Here is a 19,487-nt window from a genome sequence, read left to right as displayed (position 1 = left end):
GTTGCTCGCGAGGAGGGCTTTGCAGTTGCCATGGGAACACCAGTCAAATGGACAGTCTAGTTCTAGAGGATACAGCTACTACTATCTCGTCATCACGTGGGCGATGACGCTACGCTAAAATGGCACCGCGATCGGATGCGACGCGTCACACGCTCCGTGGTGCCATCCCCTAGCCCCATACACCAACATATGTTGTGGTCCAGATGGGTGAGGCTGTACATGTTCATGCTATCTTAGTAGCAACCAGTTGCTCGTTTCGTTTCAAAATATACAACTTGTTTTTCAGGAGGGGAGTCCTTATCATGGCTATGCAACTAAACTACTAACAATATAACTATAATAATCGACTCAGTTGACGAGGGCAAAGTTGGCCTTGAGGACAGTAATGTCGCCGTCCATGTGGGCTTGCGTCCAACCGCCGCGGCGCTTGTAGCCGTTGAAGTCCTTCTTCTTGAAGATGTGGTCCTTCATGGTGAGCTCACCAACCACCGACATGGTGACCGTAAACTTGGCGGGGCGGAAGACGCCGACGACGTCCTGGATGAGCGGGCCGTATGCGCCGACCATGTCGTTCGTCTCGTAACTGGCGTAGCTGCAGTGCGACTCGGGCGTAATGTGGATCGTCGAGTACGACGGACCGTCGATCGCGTTCATACTGTAGCCGCACGGCTCGAACGCAAAGGCGTCCATGATGGCGTCCGGCGCGAGGTCGCGGATGCCGCTCTTCTCGCTCATGGCGGCGCCGTCCCAGCCGTTGTCGCGCTTGAAGAAGGCCGCGGCTGCGTCTTCGTGCATGTCCTGCATGAGGATGTGCACCGTGTGCTCCTTGACGCCAACCGACGGCTTGGTGACCGGCTCGCCGTGCTCGTGGACATCCCACGCGTACGCGAACCAGTGGTCGGCGTTGATCGGGCCGAGGATGTGGGCAGCGCCGTTCGGGAAGAAGTCGTTGAGGTAGTCGACTTCAGACGCGAACGACGTATGCGGGAAGAGCTGGTCGTCCGGCAGCAGAAAGTTCTTGCGCGAGTAACGCACCTTCTCGACTGCAAAGCCGAGGTCGCGCACGTACTCGGTGAGGAGCGGGAGCGCCTTGAGGAGCGTCGTCGTGCCGCACGTCTTGATGAGCATCTTGCGCGGATACACAAAGAGCGACGACTCGGACAAGACGTACGCGTCGAGGTGCGCGTTGGAGACGTGCGAGAGGATCGTGCACTTGGCAGCGTCCAGAAGCGCGTCGATCTGGGCGCGCGAAAGCGCGCGCAGACCGCGCGGATCGGCACCGTCGCAGGCGGGCACGAGGTCGACCTCAAGGTTCTTCTCGGGGCCTTCAAAGGTGTTGGGGTAGTCCATCACGGGCTGGTCGCCACGCGAGTCGGTGGACGACGCCGTGTCGGACGTCACGTTGTTGGTAGAATCGGTAATGGTTTGGTCAATGGTCTTCATGGTAGTCGATGTTAGGCAGGTTCGTCACAAGCTCCGATGTAGAAGAAGCCCGTGTAGATGATGGAAGAGTCGACTTGGTAGTTTTCGAACAACGTGACGCCGCTAGTCTTGGTGGTGCAAGGGACTTGGTCTCCGTGCATCCAAAGCTAAAGTGAGCTCCTTTAGGCGGATTCAGGCGGGCGAAACCAAGTGGAGTGAAACACCCTCCGAGGACTCTAAGATCTTGGAACCGAATCCTCGCATCCCATCAAATCCAAGCTGCCACGACTTTGCTGAATCCCAGTCTCGATTAATTCGGACTTTTGACACACTCACGCGGGCTCCATTCGGACTTTTAACGATATAACGTGCTTTCATTGGTGGATTCATTGAGTTGGTGCCTAATTAGGAAGATACGTTTCGGACGCCACATCCACGACCGCCGACTCGCGCGACAGGCGTATTTTTTTCATTCCAATACAAAAATAGAGTATAGTCACCCACCTGAGGCATTTTATTACCACGTGGAACGCCTGGTTTTTGGCCAGGCGGCGACTCGTCGCCTCTGTGACGTGGAATCCACGGTGCTGAAACCCAAGCCGGAGGATTTCACGCAACTTGTTTTCGCCACCGACCAGTGTCGTCGCGGGGAAGGATGTGACGCGCCTACAAGGATGTGCCAGGACGGACAACATGTCGTTCGTGATGTGCGCACGTGCGAAATGTGCACCGCAGCAACGCATCGCTGTTGGGAGCCGCGCGCAATTCTCAAAGTTGGGTGTAACGACCAGCGTGGTGGTCGGCGTGCCACGTGGGTGGAGTAGGGGGTGGCCGTTTCGCGAGGTGGGGGGTGGTGGTCCGCCAGTCACCAGCGACTGGCTGGGAGCCCCCGGTCCAGAGCGCGTATCCGGATAGTTCCATCATTCGCAACTTGAAGCTTCGACCATGGACGTGCTTGGCAGCGTGAAGGTGAAGCAAGTGACGCCCGTCTCGGAGAAGCAGGCCGCCAAGACCCTCGAGAAGTTCCTCTCCACGCACCACGATGAGCTTGAAGCCGACAAGCTCAACGTGCAGGAGGACGTCCAGGCGCAGCTCCAGCTCATCCTCGAGCACCTCCAGAAGGAGTAGACTGCCTCGACCTCCTTACTTTACGACTACTATCATCATGACCATTCGAAATCAATCGCTCTATTATTCTATGTGCTTATACTGCGCAAGGTGCTCGGCGGCACGAGCCAACTTGGCGTCGATCGTCGCATCGCCAGGTCGCTGTGCGTCGAGCTCGGCGCGCCAGTGCTGCACGACGCTTGCCAAAGCTGCCGCCCGGTACCCGCCTGTTTAGCATAAGCTTCAGTTGAAAATGGCTTCACATACCTGTGTCGATGAAGAATTTGGAAGCGACCGAGTGGAAGAGGACGTCAGCGACGGGCATTCGCCGAGGATCGTCCAAGTCAAGGTCAGTGGCTTCACGGAGCACAATATCGACGCACACCTGGCGCCATGCCATCATAGCAAGTCGCCACAACAGGAGGAGCGTACCCGGAAGTCATTTCTGTAGATGAGATCGCTATCCTTTTTCAAGAGGCCCGTCATAGCTCGCCCGAGAGCCGCAACGTCGTCAGGCGGCAAGCTGCTGCATTGATTGAACGCGCGGACGATGCCCTCCCAGATGTACTCGCGGCCATGTTCGCTCGACTCGAGCGCTTCCAAGCAGCGCGCTCCGAGAAGCAGCCACGAGGCGGCCAATGCTACGGGCATCAGCGTCATGAATGGCCCGACGCGACGTAGGAGACGCACGATCGCCGCTTCGTCTTGAAGCCCCACTGCTGGGTCCATGGCGGCGACAGAAGCCGCCAGCAGGAAGTACCAAGTGGATACGTCAGCCTCGTCGCTGCCAGAAAGGACGTCCGAGGCCGTGCTGAGGAGAGCTCGGAGGTGGACGCTTGTGGCAGCATGCAGCGTCTGTGCCATCGCCTGCGACCCGCCGTACTCGTCAAGCAGCCGCCGGGCCGCGCCGACGCGCTCGGGCAGCGACTTGGACACGTACGCGACGACGTCCGCCCACAGCGATGCGACGGTCGCCATTCTGATTACACGTCGGCTCCGTGTTTATGCCAAATCGTCTTATTTTCGGCGCCGGACTAGTTGGGTGGAAATACATGTCCCGCACGATAAACGCCCTCGAGTGCTTCTTTGCCACACGCAACAAGACTATCGATTGCGCGCTGTTGTCCTTGCCTTGGACGTGCGTGCTGTGATCCTTGGAGGAGACTTGGATTCGGCACACACGCCGAATTTAGGTCGCCCGACCGTTTTAAATGGTATGCATAACAGTAATTTATACATGCGACATCTTGACTCGATTTGAGACGGAACGCAGCACCTCGAAAGAAAGACGTCATACACTATTTAGTTCAAAACCAAATGTGCTGGCAAAAGACAGAAAGAGGTCAACTGTAACCAGAAACGGGTGTGAAGTACGCAAGATGGTTGAAGGCAGGGTTGAACGACCGGTTGAAGTTGGATGGGGCGTCAGACCGAGGTGAGGCTTCGCGATGACCAAGATGATGCCCTCGTCCTCATGTGTTGCTATGACGCGAAGCTGGCCTATTGAATTGGAAATCAGACCTCCCTAGACAACTTGACTTGAAAAGCTATGGAATATGTACGAAGCTACCTGTGCTTCCCATTGTGTACGTGTACTTAATAAGGCCGTGTGTAGCCAATTCGAGTGATGCAAATCACTAACGCTAGTATTTTCCACGGGCACTCACAGCTAGCTCAACCTACCCGGTGCGACTACTGCAAAGTTAGATTACCAGAAGGTAGGATTTCCTTTGTACTACACAGTCCAACGCGCTCAAGAAAGCTGCGAGCGAAGCCTCATGACGTGGGCAGTGAACGATTATGCTCCAGGACCACGCACAGATCCCGGTTGATACTGGCGCCAGTCAGTGACCGAAGCCGTCGGAATCCATATCCTGGCTTGGCAGCCGTGCCACGTACACTATATCGGTGCCGTTCCGACGTCCCTCTTTTTGGCAGCAAGATCCGGAAAAGGGCAACTTGGTTTTGAGCCACATCGACCACTTTCGAATTTGCGGCTTTCGACACACCCAAGGATGGTCCGCTTCCTCGGTAGCATCGGCAGCATCGTCGCCGACGGCGCTTTGCCCAAGCTTATTCTCATCGGCACGAAGGAGACGCCCGGCGTCGAGCTCGGTGGGCGCATCCTCGAGCAGCTCTTGCACACGGTCAGCAAGGCGCACGAGCCCAAGAGTGCCAAGGCCAGCGTCCCGGCGTCGACCTTGAAGATCCTTCAGCACGCGATTTCGCAGCTCACGCCCAACACGGACACGCCCGTGTCGTCGCATCTCTACCTGCCGCTTGGCGAGCATGTTGTGAGCTGCGTCGTCGCGCAGCTGCCGACGGCCGTCTCGCGCCACAACTCGCTCGCTCGCCCGCACTCGATCAGCTCCATCGTCAAGGGCAACGTCTCGGACAAGTCGGAGACGCTTGTTGGTCTTGCCTTGCCGCAGCACTCGCGGACGCTCATGGCCGCCGGTGTCGCCGTCGCCAAGGGCGTGTCGCACTACAGCCACAAGTCGGCGTCGCTCTCGGGCGTCATTGTCGAGGGTGTGGCCGAGACGCCCGTCAAGGCTGACCGCGTCCACGTCGTCTTTAACGACGGCCTCGAGGACGAAGAAGTGTCGTTTTTGAACGCGACCGCCGACGGTGTCCATCTCGCCCAGCGCCTCGTCGACGCGCCGCCGAACGAGCTCCACACCGATGCGTACATTGCCGAAGCCCAGGCCGTCGCCGCGCGCACGAACGCCGAGGTGACCATCATTCGCGGCGAAGAGCTCCGTGAGCGTGGCTTTGGCGGCATCTACGGCGTCGGCCAAGCCGCGCTCCACCCGCCGGCCCTCGTCGTGCTCAGCCACTACCCGACCGAAGAATCTAAGGACGCCAAGAGTGTCGCGCTCGTCGGCAAGGGCATCGTGTACGACACGGGTGGTCTCTCGCTCAAGATCTCGGGCTCCATGGTCGGCATGAAGCGCGACATGGGTGGCTCGGCGGCGCTCCTTGGCGCCTTTGAAGCCGCCGTCACCTCGGGCAACGCGGGCATCAAGCACCCGCTGCACCTCGTGCTCTGCCTCGCCGAGAACTCGGTGGGCCCGCACGCGACGCGCCCCGATGACGTCCACACCATGTACTCGGGCAAGACGGTCGAGATCAACAACACGGATGCCGAAGGTCGCTTGGTGCTCGGCGACGGTGTCGCGTACGCGGTCAAGCACCTCAACCCCGAGGTCGTCTTGGACATGGCGACGCTCACGGGCGCGCAGGGTATCGCCACGGGCAACCGCGTCGGTGCCATCGTGACCAACAGCGACGAGCTCGAGGCGATCGCGGTCCGCGCCGGCAAGGCGTCGGGCGACCTCTGCCACTCGATGCCGTATGTGCCCGAGTTCTTCCGCGGCGAGTTCAAGAGCGCCGTGGCCGACATGAAGAACTCGGTCAAGAACCGCGCCAACGCCCAAGTGAGCTGCGCCGGTCAGTTCATCGCCAACCACCTCGGCGCGTACGAGACGGACGGCAAGTGGATCCATGTCGACATGGCCTACCCCGTGAGCACGGACGACGAGCGCGCGACGGGCTACGGCGTCGGCCTTGTCCAGGCCATCCTCCAGCAGCTCAACCAGTAAACTCTTCCTTTGCCAATCTTCTGCTAATAGTATGTACCTCTACGTAATCTCTTTCGATTACATGTATTGACACCAGCACTGCAGCAGCCCACGAGCTTGCAGGTAGCCAGAGGAGCTGCCCGAGGGTGCACGGCCGCGTCCCTCGGTGTCCACGGCGCCGATCCCTATCTCACACCATTTCCGTGTTGTCGAGGTGGCACCCTGGTGGGATTCGGCATATTGCTATGTTGAATTCGGCACGGCGTGCCGAATTTAGTCGTTGGAACAGCCCTGTGCCAGCTCCCAGCCAATTATACCCGACAGCGTCATATTCGAGCATGAAGACGAAGGCCAAGGTCAACAAGAAGAGCAAGCTCGTCGTGACCTTTGACGCAGACAAGCGCAAGTCCGTGGCATCTGCCGTCGCCTCGCGTGCTCATGCGATCTGCGTGTAGGGACTACCTCACGGGCTTCTCGAAGCGCAAGCAGGAGCGCCGGCGCTTTGGCCATGACATGGAAGCCTTCAAGAAGCAAAAGATCCTCATCGAGCAGCGCAAGATCGTACGATTCCACGCATGATGATATGGGCTCATGCACCTTTGGATAGCGCAAGGCCGAGCAGAAGAAGCTCATGGAGAGCATTCCGGAAGTGGTCGATGTCAAGCACGTGGCCGAGGACGATGACAAGGCTGTCGTCAACTTTGACGACGCCCACACACAAGGTACAATCGGATGCGATTCCGTGGTCGTCTCATATAAGCGTAGACAAGTTTGGCAACGTCGTGACCGTCACGACGACCGTTGGTGAGCTCAAGAGCGACTCGGAGGACGAGCTCAGCGACGAGGTACCGCTAGTAGCCGTGGAGCCATCGTCCCAAGGCCAATGCGTAGGAGCAAGAGCAGTTGTTGGCGCACCTCGCCAAGAAGAAGGAACGTGCGAACCGCGACAAGCAAATGACGCTTTTCCAGCGGATACAGCAGAAGCGCAAGGGCATTGCGCTTCCGTCGAAGCGGTCCAAGATGAAGGCCGCCCGTGAGAACGCGGCGCGCAACAAGGGCAAGGGCGCCAAGGTCGTCGTCTCGAAGAAGGGCGGGAAGGCCGGCGCCGAAGAAGAGGCACCCAAGGAGCGCAAGAAGGGGCCGCAAAAGGGCAAGCGCGGCCGCAAGTAAGCCGTGTGCCTCATACAACTCGTCATTTGCCACGTCTGCGTTGTCCAAGGTAGATGCATTGCTAAAGCCAGCGGCTTGCGATACTGAGCCAGCATAGCAAACTCGTTATGTATTTCACTTGCAGCCGGGGCAGTTGTGGAGCGAGTCGTGGATGTACAGGTCGCAGTCGTTGCAAAACACATGCGAGCACGTCGGGCATTCGTAGCCCATGTTCTGGAGCGCCCCGAGACACCCAAAGCACTTGCGCGTGGTGAGCTCGTCCGCCGTGCGCTTTTCGTAGTTGGCGATCGGGAACAAGTGGTGGTACGACCGCGCGAGGTGCGGCGATGACACCTACACGTGATCTGCAGCGAGCGAGACATGGACTAGCGCATACCAGTGGCAGGTTGCACACGGCGCAGACCGTCGGGAGCTCGCAGCTCTTGGATTTGCAGCGAGGACAGAGGTATCCCGTGGTCGTAAACACTTGATGGCAGACGCACAGCGAGAGCGCGCCGCTGCGTCGCTGAGGAAACCCCATCTAGAGACGCGTTGAGTTTGTGGAGCGACTAGCTTGGGTGTTACCTCGACGAGCGTCGCGAATTTGGTTGCCGACGTTGCGAGGCTCGGGCTCGGGATCGTGAAGGCCGAGATGAGATCTTTAAAATGGTTGGGGTCCATCGCCACCGAGTACGTCCCTTGCGTGTCCTGCAGTTCGTTGGACTCTGGTGTATGCGATGACAATCGTACCTTGGCGATGCGGCGCAGGAGGTGCATCTCGGCGCCAATGCCCACAAAGGAGCACCGGATCGAGTCCTTCTGGAGGGCCGCGATCGTGGCAAAGATGTCGCCGGGGTCCGTCGTTGTGAGGCTGCCGTACACGACGACAATCTCCTTCGAGCCGTACGACGGCACCGTCTTGAGCGCCGACTTGGCCATCTCGAGTGCGTTCTGGAGGCTCGGTTCGCCGTGCACAGTAATCGTGCGCTTGAGGATGTCGATGTGATGCCCCGGGTTGCCCGACAAGTCGCTGAGCTTTTCTGCCACGGAGCTCTTGATACCAATCAAGCCCAGCTATGCGCGAGGTAGGAAAGGCAAGTTGACGAGGTTCACGTACCTGGGAGATTGGGTTCTGGTCAAAGTAGTCGGCCACGAAGCGTTGCACCTCTTCCGTGACAACGGCGCAGCGATGCGGCTTCCAGTCCTTCTGGCTCATGCCCTTGGAGAGGTCGATGATGACGTAGACGTAGCGAATGAGGCCTAGGTTGATCCAAGATGCATCAGCTGCCATGGTCCGCTCAGTGCGCGCACACCTTTGCGCACGCGCTGCAGCATCTCTTGGCGACGCAAGCGCGACTTGTCGCCCGAAGACGTCATGAAGGCGCCGAGCTTGAGCGCACCGCTCTCGTCCTCTTCAATCCCGTCCCACGATCTTTCGAACGAGCCTTCCCAGGCGTAGCCCTTGCCTTGATCTACAAGCCACGAGCCATGTAAGCCGTATGCATTGGCCATGGCATGGCCATGGTACAAGCTTCACTCGATGCCACCGGGCCTCTGAAGCTGCGTTCCTGCACCTACCATCGTCGTCCATCGCGCTGCGTCGGTGTTTCCTGGCCCCAACCGAGCGATAACTTCCTTCGAGAATTGATATTGCAAAGGACCATTTCTTTGCTGAAAAAGTTCCATCGCGGCTGACAACAAATGACCGAGACGCTGAGCTCACAACGACACCCTGCCTGTCCTTTCTTGGGTCGTAGACGCTACAGGGACGAACTACCTCGCTGCAGCTACCCTGTGCTGCAGGCTAGACGTGATTCAGCACGCAAATGGTCCGTATCGGTTTCTTGCCGTACATTTAAATCTGACCTTGGGTGGGGGGACCCACCAGACAAGAAAGATGGACATACATTTCAGAGGGTATTTGCGTTTTGACGGTCCTGGGTGGTTTTTTTTGAAAGACCAGTGCAACTTCGACCAGAGCGAGCGAGGACCATGACGGAGATGTCCCGAGACGAGTTTGTCCAGGCGCTGGCGCAGGCGCTGGCCGCAAACGAGGCCGAGCAGCGCGTCCCGAAGAGTGCCCATGATGTGGCGATGGATGCATACGATGCGATGCAGTTCGACTTTCCGATGACGTCGGCCTCGGACCTCCGCGCACTCGCTGAGCGTATGCATGGCCACGACCAGTCGCAATTTCCAGTGACACGTCCGCTCTTCCTCAACGCGCTCGAGCTTGCCGCGAAGACTGACGCAGCCATGAGCGCAGCCGCCGCCTGCGTTCTCGTGCAATGCTTTTGCATCCCATTCCAAGTCCCATCAGGGCTCGACGCCTTCCGCTTCGAGGTTTGCAATGCTTTGCCCATGCCAGCTCATGTGTCGATCGTAGTCGCTTGCTTCTGAGGACGCTAAATTACTCTACGTGTGTTACCACACGACGTACTCGCCACTCTCGGCGCTGACGCACGACGACTGGAACTACTACCAGGTCACGGATGCTTGCTGCTCGATCGCAGCTTCGCTGCTGCACCGGCCTCGCTCAAGCGACGAATCGTTGTTGCTCCAGATGGAGTGGCTGCGTTACCTTTACGTCCTCCGCGACCGCATGCTCCAGCACCCACAAACGTGCCCGGCGATCTTGCAGCGGCTCGCATCGCTCTTCTCGACGCCCGAGCACGTGGCCAAGATGGAAGAAGTGTCATCTCTCTCGTTTCTTCGGCTGCTTCTCGAGCTCACATCTTCCAAGGTGCTTTTTCATTGGTAATGCACACGGTATCGATCAAATTCTAGGACATTTCAGCATCCGTCGTGGCCTCGTCAGCCATTCTCGCCATCCTCAAGCCGCTCGTGCCCATGGTGCGATGCGACATTCTTGGCTGCGCGGCTTATCCTGCGTAGATCGAGCGGCAAATCACTTTCGATGGCGCCGCGATGGACGACCGCGCCGACAGTCTCATTGTGATTTCGCAGCTCCTCCTCTGGAGCGTGCAGAAGCAACCGATGGTGTGGGTTCCCGTCCTTTTTGACGCCGGCATTTTGCGGGCGTGTCTGCGTGTCGTCGCGACCGACCCCGAGGGCAAGGCGACGAAGGCTGCGCTTCGCGTCCTCGTGCTCTGTGGGCTCGTGGACGCCAGCTTCGGCTCGTATGTGCATGCCGTACCCAGTATGGTGAAATGGAGCGCCGACGACCGCTTTCAAGCACTGTATCCAGCTGAATATGTGCTTTGGACGCTCTCGCAGCTCCTGAGTGGCAGCGCGAACGACCCGACGCGCTTCTTTGAGCTGCTGCCCGGTCTTTTTCCCTCCATGTGCGACTCGTTCTTGGATGCTCAGTGTGCGGTACGACCTCTGCATGCCTCTAAACTCTGATGAGATAGCACCTAGCTCCACGACGCTGTCTTCGTGCTGGAGACACTCGCGACACTCGTGCAGTCGCACACCCAACCTCGGTTCGCGACGTGGCACGCCAAGGACCAATTGGCACCGGCCCTCGCGCGCCTCATTCCCGAGATCAACCAGCGCTTTGCGTACCCCGTACGACACGACAAGGAAGGGGCGACCAGCGACGACGCAGAAGACGACTTGGTTGGCGGGAGCAGCAATGCGCGCGTTCAGCTCGTAAACCGACTGCGACAGGCCATCAAGCGCGCCATGACCGGCAACGCCATCCGCGCCAGTGCCAAACTTGACTAGGATAGAACGGAAACAAGTAGCCAGGTTACCCGTGATATGAGCAAACGAATTCGACGGCCGCCTCGAGCATCGTCGTGTAGTAGCCAATTTCGCCAATCATGATGGATGAGATCGTCGTTTCGCTCAGTACGCGACGTGTGAGAGGCAGCTCGGTGAGGGAACTCTGGCACAGTACGTAGATGAAGATGGGAAGGAAGTCGTCGGCCGCAAGATGCTCGACGTTGACGCTCGTGTGCTCGGCGTGAAACACGGCGTAAATACTCTTGGCAGCCTCGACGAGCGCGAGACCCTTCTCCGACGGCAACACGTGCTCGTCGAGTGCATTGAGCTTGTCTGTGCACGCGCCCCAGTTGCTCGGTGATCTACGACAATCGACGATGAGACACAAGTGAATAGGCAAATGTGTACATACATGTGAGCAGGTCGGATGTCAAAGAACGACTGAGGTTTTTCTGCGAGCCAGCGCCGACGGCTCTCAAACTCTGCGAGCGCAGCATCCCCGCCTGCCAACGAAAGTTGGAGCATCGAGTACAGAAGATCCTACGCCATCCATGAGTCTGCTGCGGCGTCACACGACGCCAAACGTGAAGGGGGAGAAAAGTGACTCGTTCAATGCAGCGCTACGTGAGAAGTGTGTCTTCATTCCAGAGCATGTATGTACGAGTACCAAGGATGCTTCGCGCGCGCTGTAGTAGACGGCTTCAATCGCATCGTCTTTGTTGCCCTGGCGCTTCATGTGCTCGCAAAACCGGTCAAGGACCTGTAGACACCACCGGAAGTGATGATGATACATGCCATCTCTCAACTACCTTGGCCAGCGTGCGCTCGACAAACATGCGATACGACTTGAGGGCTCGCACGACCTTTGTCTCGACGGCCTCGGTCTTGCTCGTGGTTTGAAAGTGGAATTTGTACTTTTTGACAAAATGCGACTACCAATCGATAAGGGACCTTGCTACAGGTTATGAGCGTACGGTTGCATCGTGGTAGAGCCCCACGATGGCGTCGTACAAAGCGTGCATGTCGTCGTCCTGGACACCACCCATGGACGCCGTCACAGACGTCGCACTCAGCGATCGCCGGCGCTACTCCAAGGGGTAGGATAACAGCGTTGCATTTGGAACGTACCATGACTTCGCTGCGCCTGTCATCGGCCGCTTGGTCGTCGAGCGCACAATACGAGTCGCGACACAAGATAGCGTCTTCGATCGCGTAAATCCACGCTTCACGATCAAGTTCGGATGGTGCTTGGAGCAAAAGAGAGTACGCGCCGGCATCGATCGCAAAGCAAAAGGCGCGGCCGGTCGCAGGCTCGTCGGCGTAATGGACCTACAGGTGCAGTACAGTGCGCGATGATGGACGAGTACGTTACCGTCGTGTCTTTATGGAAGAGGAGGACCTCGCCTTTCAGTTTCGGGGTCTTGGCTTTGCTGACGTCATCCGTGTAGTACTGCAAGACGGACCCGTCGAGAACGAAGAAACGGTGCTTCCAGTTCTTGCGCCGATGCCCGAGCTTGTGAAGCCAACCACACTTGCGCTCCAAAAGCACACCGTCTAGTACTCTGTGAAATCACCGGTAGACGAAACGTCGTCATCGTACCCATGCCGCATGGCTGCAGCATCGACGGCGAGTGCAGCGGCACGAAGAGACGCCGACGCACCCACTTGCGTCGCCTGCAAAATGTCGTCTTGCGGTGGTAGCCAAAACAGGCCGTTGACTCGAGTCGGAGATGGCTAAAGCTCGTCGAGTAGCGCCATCCTAAAGTGTCCAGAGTTGGGCGTCCATGCCAAGTCGGGATATGAAGTGACTACCATCGTTGTCGGTGTCGGCGTGAACATGGATCTGCCAGGGCGTGACCCACTCCCAGCGCCCGCAACCCTCATCGCTGCCTTCCGACGGCAGCGGAATCGTCGGGAAGACTGGAAACTGCGCTTCGTAAGACGCTGTCGCATACTTCTTTGGGTCGAGAGGCAAAAGGCAGCCCTTGGACCCTATGCAATCAGCATCATGTATGCGCCGGTACAGAGATGGCGAGCGGTCGGCGTACCCCAGCCCAGTACAAGCTGGTACCGCTGGTGCTCAAAGACTGCCTCGTCGACGCTCGTACAGCTCGGCTCGTCGATTGTATCTTGGGACTCGACAGTCTTCCAGCTGCTGCTGCGGAGAGTCTCGACGGGCGGTGACTCAATCGGCGCCGTCGCTTGCAGCGAGAGGTCCGAGTGCGACCGAGCGACGACTTTCAGCCAGTACGACGAGTTGCGTGCGCTCATCGAGTACTTCTTCCGGCGCTCCTCGACCGTGAGCTCGTAGAACTTGGCGCCGACGTTCTCCATGCTCTTGGAGGACGTCATGGCGGAACGCGCCCCCTCTGACCGGTGCTTGGCCTCGTCCATCTTGCGCAGCGCTTCCATCTTCCGCGGAGCCTTCATGGCTTGGTCCTTGGCTCCACCGGGCAGCGCTTCTTCCATCGACGGCTGCTCCTCCGCAGTCGTCGCTGCGGTCGCGTCCATCGTCGCCGAGTGGAGGTATCTTTCTTTGTTATATTAATATTGCTTGCAACTATGTATTTGTATGTGCATTTTGCAAGTTATGGAGAGATATTTTCACTACATTTAAAATATGGTTGAAATAGTGTACACGTTGTTTAAAATAGTATTGTTATGAACCTTGTACAAGATAGTGTGATGTATAGCCCACAAGCCGCCACGTCATGATGGATCGAATGCCCAGTCTTTTAGAATCCGCTTAAATATGGAGGATCGAGTCTCTCCTGCAAGGTGCTGCTCTACCGGTACTCTACTAGACCTCCCACCCTCCCACCCTCCCACCCTCCCACCTTCTGGAGCTCTTGACGCAGCATTCGTCGACGCTCGGCCACTCAACCTGGTTGTCGCCATCACGAGCAATGACCATTTATGCTTCACTCGAAACACCCTGATCATGCACTGTACATCTATTGCCATAGCGTTGGGTACGGAGGTATCGAGTGCGCCAGCCACGCCGCGCTGAGGTCTTGCCAATGGGCTGCATTGTCAACCGTCGCTCGCACACGGTCGCGCACTTGCGGGCACGCTGCGCTCCACGCGTCGCAGTGCCGCAGCGCGACATCCAAGAGGTCCCACCCCCGAGCATAGATACTCGATACATTGGTCGCGGCTGCTGCACATATGTGGTCGGTGGTGGGGTCACAGCACGACACGTGCGCCGCCACCGCGGTGCAGAGCACGTTCGGCTTGGCCGGGGCCTCGAATTGCCACATGTCGGCGCCCGCTGAAACGCCCATGGCGGCGACCTGCACATACAGGCGCAATTGCTCTACAGCGTCGTCTCCCGTCGGCAGTGCGAGGAGGCGCGACTGCACCGTGTGCAGATGGTACCGAGCTCGCGCCGGGTCGTTGACGTACGCGGAAAGAGTCGCGACTTGCATATCGTAGCTCAATCCTGCACCAGCCGTGATTCGAGCATCGTCCAGGAGGTCGTACCAGTTGCGCCTCGCGAAACAAACCAGCTCCGAGCCTTCTCGGGGTCCACCAGCGCCGAGAGATACTCCTTCATCCAGGTTGTCACATGCATCGCGATACCGGCCGTGAAGAGGCTGCTCGCCTGCGTCTCCAGCAAACGAAGCGCGTCACAGAGCACGGGCAGTGATTGCGTCACCTTGAGACTTGGCACTGTGATGTATGAGCGCTGAGTAGCTACCAGTTGAAGGTGTACCTGGCTGCATTTTGGTTCTGTCTTGAATGAACCATGCGTGGACGAGCATGAGCGCCTTGGTGGCATACATGTCGTCGCGCTTCGCGAGGTAGCCAAACACAAGCGCAGCCGTCGCGTCGACAAACGCGTCAAACTGCCGGCGCATCTCGCGCTCGATCGCATCGTTGGACATGTCCTAACGTTGCATGAGCTACAGACACCAATAGCATATAATGTTACCGGACTGTACATCGAGCGATCCGAAATCGACCTCTGTGCTGGACTGCTCATTTGCATGGCGCGCTCAGCCCTGGCTTGGACCTGCGCCAAGGCCAGCGGCGCCAGCGACCGAAGCCGGTCAGGATCGTACAGCACGAGGCGGGTTGGTGTGTACTGCAGGGCGTCGACCATCGCCCGCGCTTCCAATGTCTCAAGCATCGTCGTCACTGCATCGGCGCGCGCCATCTCGCGGTGGAACCTAAGAACAACGACATGTACATTGGTATGAAGAGAAGCTGCTGCACCCGTTGGCTTGACCCTCGTACACAGCCTTGCCTGAGAAAAGACGCACAACGTAGCCCGAGGACGGCGGTGGCGACGGGCAGTCCACAGCAGGCTTCTCGTACGTACGCGCACGCTCCCACTGACTCCAGCCCCACTCAAACCACACGCCCGGCACACCGAGGCGCACGAGAAGCGCAGCCTTGTCCCGACGCCCATATCTACACACGCTGGTGATGCTGGCGGGTGGAGCAGTCAGGGGACTACCGCAGTGCTTCGTCAAAGCGCTCGCCGGCGTCGCTGCGAAAGATGATCTGCGGTTCTTCCCAGGCGTCCGGCGTGTAGTTTGGCACCAAGACGACGTCGTTCTCAACGCGGAGACGGTCCATCCACGTCACAACGTACTTGGTACTCGCGTCGTCTGCGCCAACCGATGAGGGATTGATGCAAGAGGAAGATGGCACCTTGGTATGCATCCAAGTCGGCGCGGATCGTTTTCCACGCCGACCGCGTGAGAAAGCAGTTTTGGTCCCACGGCAAAATCCAGCGCACACCAAGCGCATGCCTACGACGTAGGTCGGTGCCTCATTGGTATGGCACAACGTGGCGCACCCAAGGTCCAGTATGGCATTGCGCGCGTGGTTGATGCTCATTGCATACAAGTTCTTCGTGTCGTAAATGCTCGAGACGAGGAGCTTCGAGTTCCACGCGTCCAGCGCCGTCTCCGCGTGCAAGTGGTCCGTGCCGTCGTCTTCGTCAAAGAGGGCGAACGGTTGAGCCGCGTACGCCCGCACGTCGAACGGAATGACCGAGTAGCTACAGCATAAGCGCATCGTCACCATCGTTGTCGTGAGAAAGAAGGCGTCTTGACGAACTTGGCCTCAAAGAGCGTGAGGAGGGCAATGATATCGGCCTCAACTGCGGGATCCAGGATGCGGTTAAGCACCCAATGGCTCTGAACACGCGCGTCATCGAGGTCTTCGTGCTCCAAGATGAATCGAATGTTGGCGAGAGTCCGGTTCGGGTGATGCCTAAGGCAGGTGAATGAGCTTCGCCGCATCCAGGCCTGACCGTACCGAGGCGGCAGCGCGTTGCCAATGACGCGCCCCAAGAGAACGTCGGGTGGCAAGCCGACGTCAGGGTACACATCGTTGGCAATCGGTGCAGGAGGCTCTGTCGCGCCGGCCGTCGGCGCCGATGTGCTGGCGCGTAAATTGCTGGGCGGCCTTAGAGTCGATGTGGCGCGTGGCAGGGAGCCACCCGCGTAGAGGCTGCACCACGTGAGCACGAGCGACAGGACGAAGAGGAGGGCGAAGCTCGCCCGCAGCGTCGCGACCGTGCACCGGCGCCGCATGCTCATGCTCGCGTATCGAATGCTGCAGTATTACCTCTTTTGGATACAACAGGGATGCATTTCGAGAGGTTTTGCGATCCAGGCAACTCCAAGAACGAGCATTTCTGCAAGTACTCTCGTCATCGATGGTGATCTTCCGTCGCGAGACTGAGACGTATACACCACAGACACCACAGAGATATTAGTTGCTGCGACCATTAAAGCGGCCCTAGCCCATGATCCGACGCAGCTCGTCCGCGACAACACGCGCCGACGGCCGCTCAATGTCGTAGAACGCCAAGCAGCGCATCGCGAGCGCAAGGAGCGGCCCCGGGATGTTGTCCGTGAACGACGGCTTCAGCGCGCCTTCGCTGACCATCATGGCAATGCGCGCGTTCGAGAAACCCTGGCCCTGGTTCTGCTCGGTGAGGTTCGAGTACGGCGACTCGAGAGTGTCCATCTCGGAGAGGAAGACGCCAAAACTGTAAATGTCGGCCTTCTCCGAGTAGTGGCCGCCCGTCAGGACCTAAGGGACTCGGATCAGAAACCCTAACCTCGATAATACGTGACGGTACCTCGGGCGCGATCCACGCGACCGTGCCAATGTTGGACGTCATCGTCTCCTCGTTGCTCGTGACGCGCGAGATGCCAAAGTCGCTGAGCTTGGCCTCCCACGTAGCGCTGAGAAGCACGTTCTTGGATTTGAGATCGCGGTGGATGATCGTCGGCTGGAACGAGTGCAAGAAGCAGAGTGCGTCCGCGACGTCGGCGGCCACAGCCGTCTTGGTCGTCGCGTGCGCGCCCGAGGGAAGCCAGTGGAAGACACGCTCCTTCTTCGGGCGCTTGCGTTCCGCCTTGAGAAGGTCCGTGACGTCGCCGTGCGGCATGAACTCGGAGAGGACCGCGAGGTCGTGAAGCGTCGACCACGAGATACCGACAAACTTGACGATCTTGGGGTGCTCGAGGCGCGCGCAGAGGCGAATCTCATTCATGAATTCCTGCATCAAAAGTTCAGAAACAGAGAATGAGACGGAGAAATGTACCTGGATCGCGTTGTGGTCCTTGGCCTTGGACGGCAAAAGCTGCTTCATGGCCACGTCTGTGCCGTGCAGCGTCGCCTTGAAGACGACGCCGTACCCACCCTTGACAAGCAGCTGAATGTTTTGGATCTCCTGCTGGGGCACGCGGAAGCGCGCAAGGTCCATGTCGAAGCGAATGTCGTCGGCAACCGCGCCGCCGTTGGTCGCGTTGGGGTGCGTGAACTGCGACGACGCATTGTTCGAGTAGTAACCCGTGCCCGTGTGGTTACTCGACTTGCTTGCCGCCTTCTGTCGGCGACGGTAGACGATAAAGGCCACAATAAGAAGGATCAAGACGACGACACCAGCGCCAATGCCAATGTACGTCGTTGTCGAGCCGGATGACGCCGGCTGCGGCGGCGACGGAAAAACCACGCTCGGAAACTGCACCTTGCAGTACGCGATCGAGCTCGCATACTGTGCGAGGAACTGGTTGATGTAGTCGTCGGCGTTCTGGAAGTTGATGCCGCAAACTTGCTGAAAGTTCGGGTGAGCTGCAAAGATGTTGGCGCACTGTGTGCAGCTGCTGATCTCGAACGTCGTGTTCGCAGCGGTACAGTCGGTCGACCGCTTCCCATACGCCGAGAGCTGCTTCTGGCACGAATCCTACACACCGACATGAGCTGCTTGCACGGAGCAAAGTCTCAATTACCGTGCAGTACGACGTAGGGTACACGCCGTTGTTGATAGCGTCGGCTGTGCCCGCGCAGCTTCCGGCCTTCCATGCCGCGGCGCTCGTGACGGCCGCGGCGCACGTCGTTTCGTTGCAGAACTGCGCGCCCATGCCGAGCGTGATGTTCTTGGGCGCGATCGCCGCCTGGCACGTCGCAGCGGTCTGCGTGTACGCGGCCTTGAGCGACGCGCAGTCGGCCGCCACGGACGCGACGAGCGCGGCCACGAACACGACGCCTCGCATGTCGACGATCAAAAATTGAACGCGATCGACGGCCGCAACACGGGGTTTGTCCCACGACAGCCTTGCATACAAACACCAAGGTATTTCGAACCTTGCGTGAGAAGCCAGTGAGCGCCCACACTTGGTGAATGTATAGACGGATTGGTTGTTACTTCGAACTTCGAGTGGCCAAGTGTGTGCTTTTGGTCGGCGAGGCTCGACGAGCGAGAGCCATACCAGGACACCACATCTGTGACCGCAGCTCCCTACTTCTCCGCAGATAAAGATACCTTATTTGTTGGAGAACACCATCGTTCGCTGGACACAAAGGTGTACGTGTGCGTCAGCACGTCATCGCTCCATTATTTCTCTGGCGTTGTTTGCGGTCGCGATGGATGCATTGTGGCTGCGTCCCACTGCACAGCACGTCGACAACTCACATCTGCTCCGTCGCTCAAACATCAACGTCGTCAGGGCTGGTTACAATCCCTTGGTTGATGCTGCCTGGTGGCGCGGCCGCAATCCTGGTCTGGCGACAGGGTTGTGAGCATAAATTTGAAGTTTCAACAGACGCATTATTTGCCAAGCGTTTGCTCTCTCTGCCTGTCCTGCATCTTGTACAATTGTAGCAACTATAAGTATAAGCACCAGGGGACTTCGAGAATACTACAGTAGTTCTCGTGTCAACGTTAATATAAAGGCATGGCCGACCAGTCTACTGGTAGCCTGCCTTGTTCTCGTTGAGAATCTTGTGAAGCTTGTACGACAACTGGATCGCCGACGGACGGTCGTTGTCGTGGAACGAGAGACACTCGCGGGCGAGCGCGAGGAGCTCCGACGGCATCGACTCGGTGAACGACGGCTGCAACTCGCCTTCGCTAACCATCATGGCCAGGCGCGCGTTCGAGAAACCGTTTTCGCTCGCCTTGCCGAGCAAGTCTGCGTACGGCACCTGGAGCGTGTCGAGCTCGGCCATGAGCACGCCAAAGCTGTAGATGTCGGCCTTCTCCGTGTAGCGCCCGCCCGTGAGCACCTA

General features: G+C 58.4%; 11 protein-coding genes across 12 annotated transcripts; 4 read left to right on the top strand and 7 right to left on the bottom strand.

The window, feature by feature from the left end:
* Positions 1 to 254: 254 nt before the first annotated feature.
* Positions 255 to 1,715, bottom strand: SDRG_14293 (adenosylmethionine decarboxylase). Its single transcript, XM_008620413.1, has one exon. It carries the CDS (start codon positions 1,441 to 1,443, stop codon positions 349 to 351), a length of 1,095 nt encoding a protein of 364 aa, XP_008618635.1. The 5' UTR covers positions 1,444 to 1,715; the 3' UTR covers positions 255 to 348.
* Positions 1,716 to 2,367: 652 nt separating this feature from the next.
* On the top strand, positions 2,368 to 2,550 carry SDRG_14292 (hypothetical protein; the record flags this gene model as incomplete). Its single annotated transcript, XM_008620412.1, has 1 exon — positions 2,368 to 2,550. One exon carries the CDS (start codon positions 2,368 to 2,370, stop codon positions 2,548 to 2,550), a length of 183 nt encoding a protein of 60 aa, XP_008618634.1.
* A 38-nt stretch (positions 2,551 to 2,588) lies between these two features.
* Positions 2,589 to 3,530, bottom strand: SDRG_14291 (hypothetical protein). The gene is made up of 3 exons (XM_008620411.1): positions 2,962 to 3,530; positions 2,797 to 2,914; positions 2,589 to 2,756 (listed from the first exon to the last, which is right to left on the bottom strand). Exons 1-3 carry the CDS (start codon positions 3,505 to 3,507, stop codon positions 2,614 to 2,616), a joined length of 807 nt encoding a protein of 268 aa, XP_008618633.1. The 5' UTR covers positions 3,508 to 3,530; the 3' UTR covers positions 2,589 to 2,613.
* A 990-nt stretch (positions 3,531 to 4,520) lies between these two features.
* Positions 4,521 to 6,207, top strand: SDRG_14290 (hypothetical protein). Its single transcript, XM_008620410.1, has one exon. It carries the CDS (start codon positions 4,545 to 4,547, stop codon positions 6,129 to 6,131), a length of 1,587 nt encoding a protein of 528 aa, XP_008618632.1. The 5' UTR covers positions 4,521 to 4,544; the 3' UTR covers positions 6,132 to 6,207.
* A 189-nt stretch (positions 6,208 to 6,396) lies between these two features.
* SDRG_14289 lies at positions 6,397 to 7,409 on the top strand (the record flags this gene model as incomplete). Of its 2 annotated transcripts, none has more annotated exons than XM_008620409.1 (5): positions 6,397 to 6,516; positions 6,566 to 6,671; positions 6,718 to 6,832; positions 6,876 to 6,955; positions 7,002 to 7,409. In XM_008620409.1, the coding sequence occupies exons 1-5, from the start codon at positions 6,449 to 6,451 to the stop codon at positions 7,278 to 7,280; spliced, it is 648 nt and encodes a 215-aa protein (XP_008618631.1). In that variant the 5' UTR covers positions 6,397 to 6,448. The 2 variants fall into 2 exon arrangements, with proteins under 2 accessions (XP_008618631.1, XP_008618630.1); XM_008620408.1 differs by having other exon boundaries at positions 6,449 to 6,516; positions 7,002 to 7,280.
* On the bottom strand, positions 7,281 to 8,949 carry SDRG_14288 (hypothetical protein). Its single transcript, XM_008620407.1, has 7 exons — positions 8,838 to 8,949; positions 8,573 to 8,731; positions 8,377 to 8,519; positions 8,010 to 8,333; positions 7,845 to 7,967; positions 7,657 to 7,800; positions 7,281 to 7,613 (listed from the first exon to the last, which is right to left on the bottom strand). Exons 1-7 carry the CDS (start codon positions 8,848 to 8,850, stop codon positions 7,395 to 7,397), a joined length of 1,125 nt encoding a protein of 374 aa, XP_008618629.1. The 5' UTR covers positions 8,851 to 8,949; the 3' UTR covers positions 7,281 to 7,394.
* A 302-nt stretch (positions 8,950 to 9,251) lies between these two features.
* On the top strand, positions 9,252 to 10,949 carry SDRG_14287 (hypothetical protein; the record flags this gene model as incomplete). The annotated part of the gene is made up of 5 exons (XM_008620406.1): positions 9,252 to 9,602; positions 9,646 to 10,002; positions 10,047 to 10,112; positions 10,155 to 10,595; positions 10,641 to 10,949. The coding sequence occupies 5 exons, from the start codon at positions 9,252 to 9,254 to the stop codon at positions 10,947 to 10,949; spliced, it is 1,524 nt and encodes a 507-aa protein (XP_008618628.1).
* Positions 10,845 to 13,484, bottom strand: SDRG_14286 (hypothetical protein). The gene is made up of 11 exons (XM_008620405.1): positions 12,998 to 13,484; positions 12,762 to 12,941; positions 12,550 to 12,708; positions 12,322 to 12,503; positions 12,078 to 12,278; positions 11,924 to 12,034; positions 11,759 to 11,881; positions 11,617 to 11,709; positions 11,534 to 11,569; positions 11,362 to 11,489; positions 10,845 to 11,311 (listed from the first exon to the last, which is right to left on the bottom strand). The coding sequence occupies exons 1-11, from the start codon at positions 13,458 to 13,460 to the stop codon at positions 10,975 to 10,977; spliced, it is 2,013 nt and encodes a 670-aa protein (XP_008618627.1). The 5' UTR covers positions 13,461 to 13,484; the 3' UTR covers positions 10,845 to 10,974.
* A 419-nt stretch (positions 13,485 to 13,903) lies between these two features.
* On the bottom strand, positions 13,904 to 16,504 carry SDRG_14285 (hypothetical protein; the record flags this gene model as incomplete). Its single annotated transcript, XM_008620404.1, has 10 exons — positions 13,904 to 14,391; positions 14,433 to 14,621; positions 14,665 to 14,839; positions 14,884 to 15,121; positions 15,168 to 15,365; positions 15,412 to 15,565; positions 15,609 to 15,709; positions 15,757 to 15,960; positions 16,020 to 16,175; positions 16,221 to 16,504. The coding sequence occupies 10 exons, from the start codon at positions 16,502 to 16,504 to the stop codon at positions 13,904 to 13,906; spliced, it is 2,187 nt and encodes a 728-aa protein (XP_008618626.1).
* A 202-nt stretch (positions 16,505 to 16,706) lies between these two features.
* SDRG_14284 (TKL protein kinase) lies at positions 16,707 to 18,472 on the bottom strand (the record flags this gene model as incomplete). The annotated part of the gene is made up of 4 exons (XM_008620403.1): positions 16,707 to 17,003; positions 17,053 to 17,475; positions 17,521 to 18,162; positions 18,209 to 18,472. 4 exons carry the CDS (start codon positions 18,470 to 18,472, stop codon positions 16,707 to 16,709), a joined length of 1,626 nt encoding a protein of 541 aa, XP_008618625.1.
* A 694-nt stretch (positions 18,473 to 19,166) lies between these two features.
* On the bottom strand, positions 19,167 to 19,427 carry SDRG_14283 (hypothetical protein; the record flags this gene model as incomplete). The annotated part of the gene is made up of 1 exon (XM_008620402.1): positions 19,167 to 19,427. One exon carries the CDS (start codon positions 19,425 to 19,427, stop codon positions 19,167 to 19,169), a length of 261 nt encoding a protein of 86 aa, XP_008618624.1.
* Positions 19,428 to 19,487: the final 60 nt, after the last annotated feature.

This window comes from Saprolegnia diclina (genome assembly GCF_000281045.1).
Source record: "Saprolegnia diclina VS20 unplaced genomic scaffold supercont1.69, whole genome shotgun sequence".
In the NCBI taxonomy this organism is placed as follows: domain Eukaryota; phylum Oomycota; class Saprolegniomycetes; order Saprolegniales; family Saprolegniaceae; genus Saprolegnia; species Saprolegnia diclina.
This window is presented reverse-complemented; position numbering and strand designations above follow the sequence as displayed.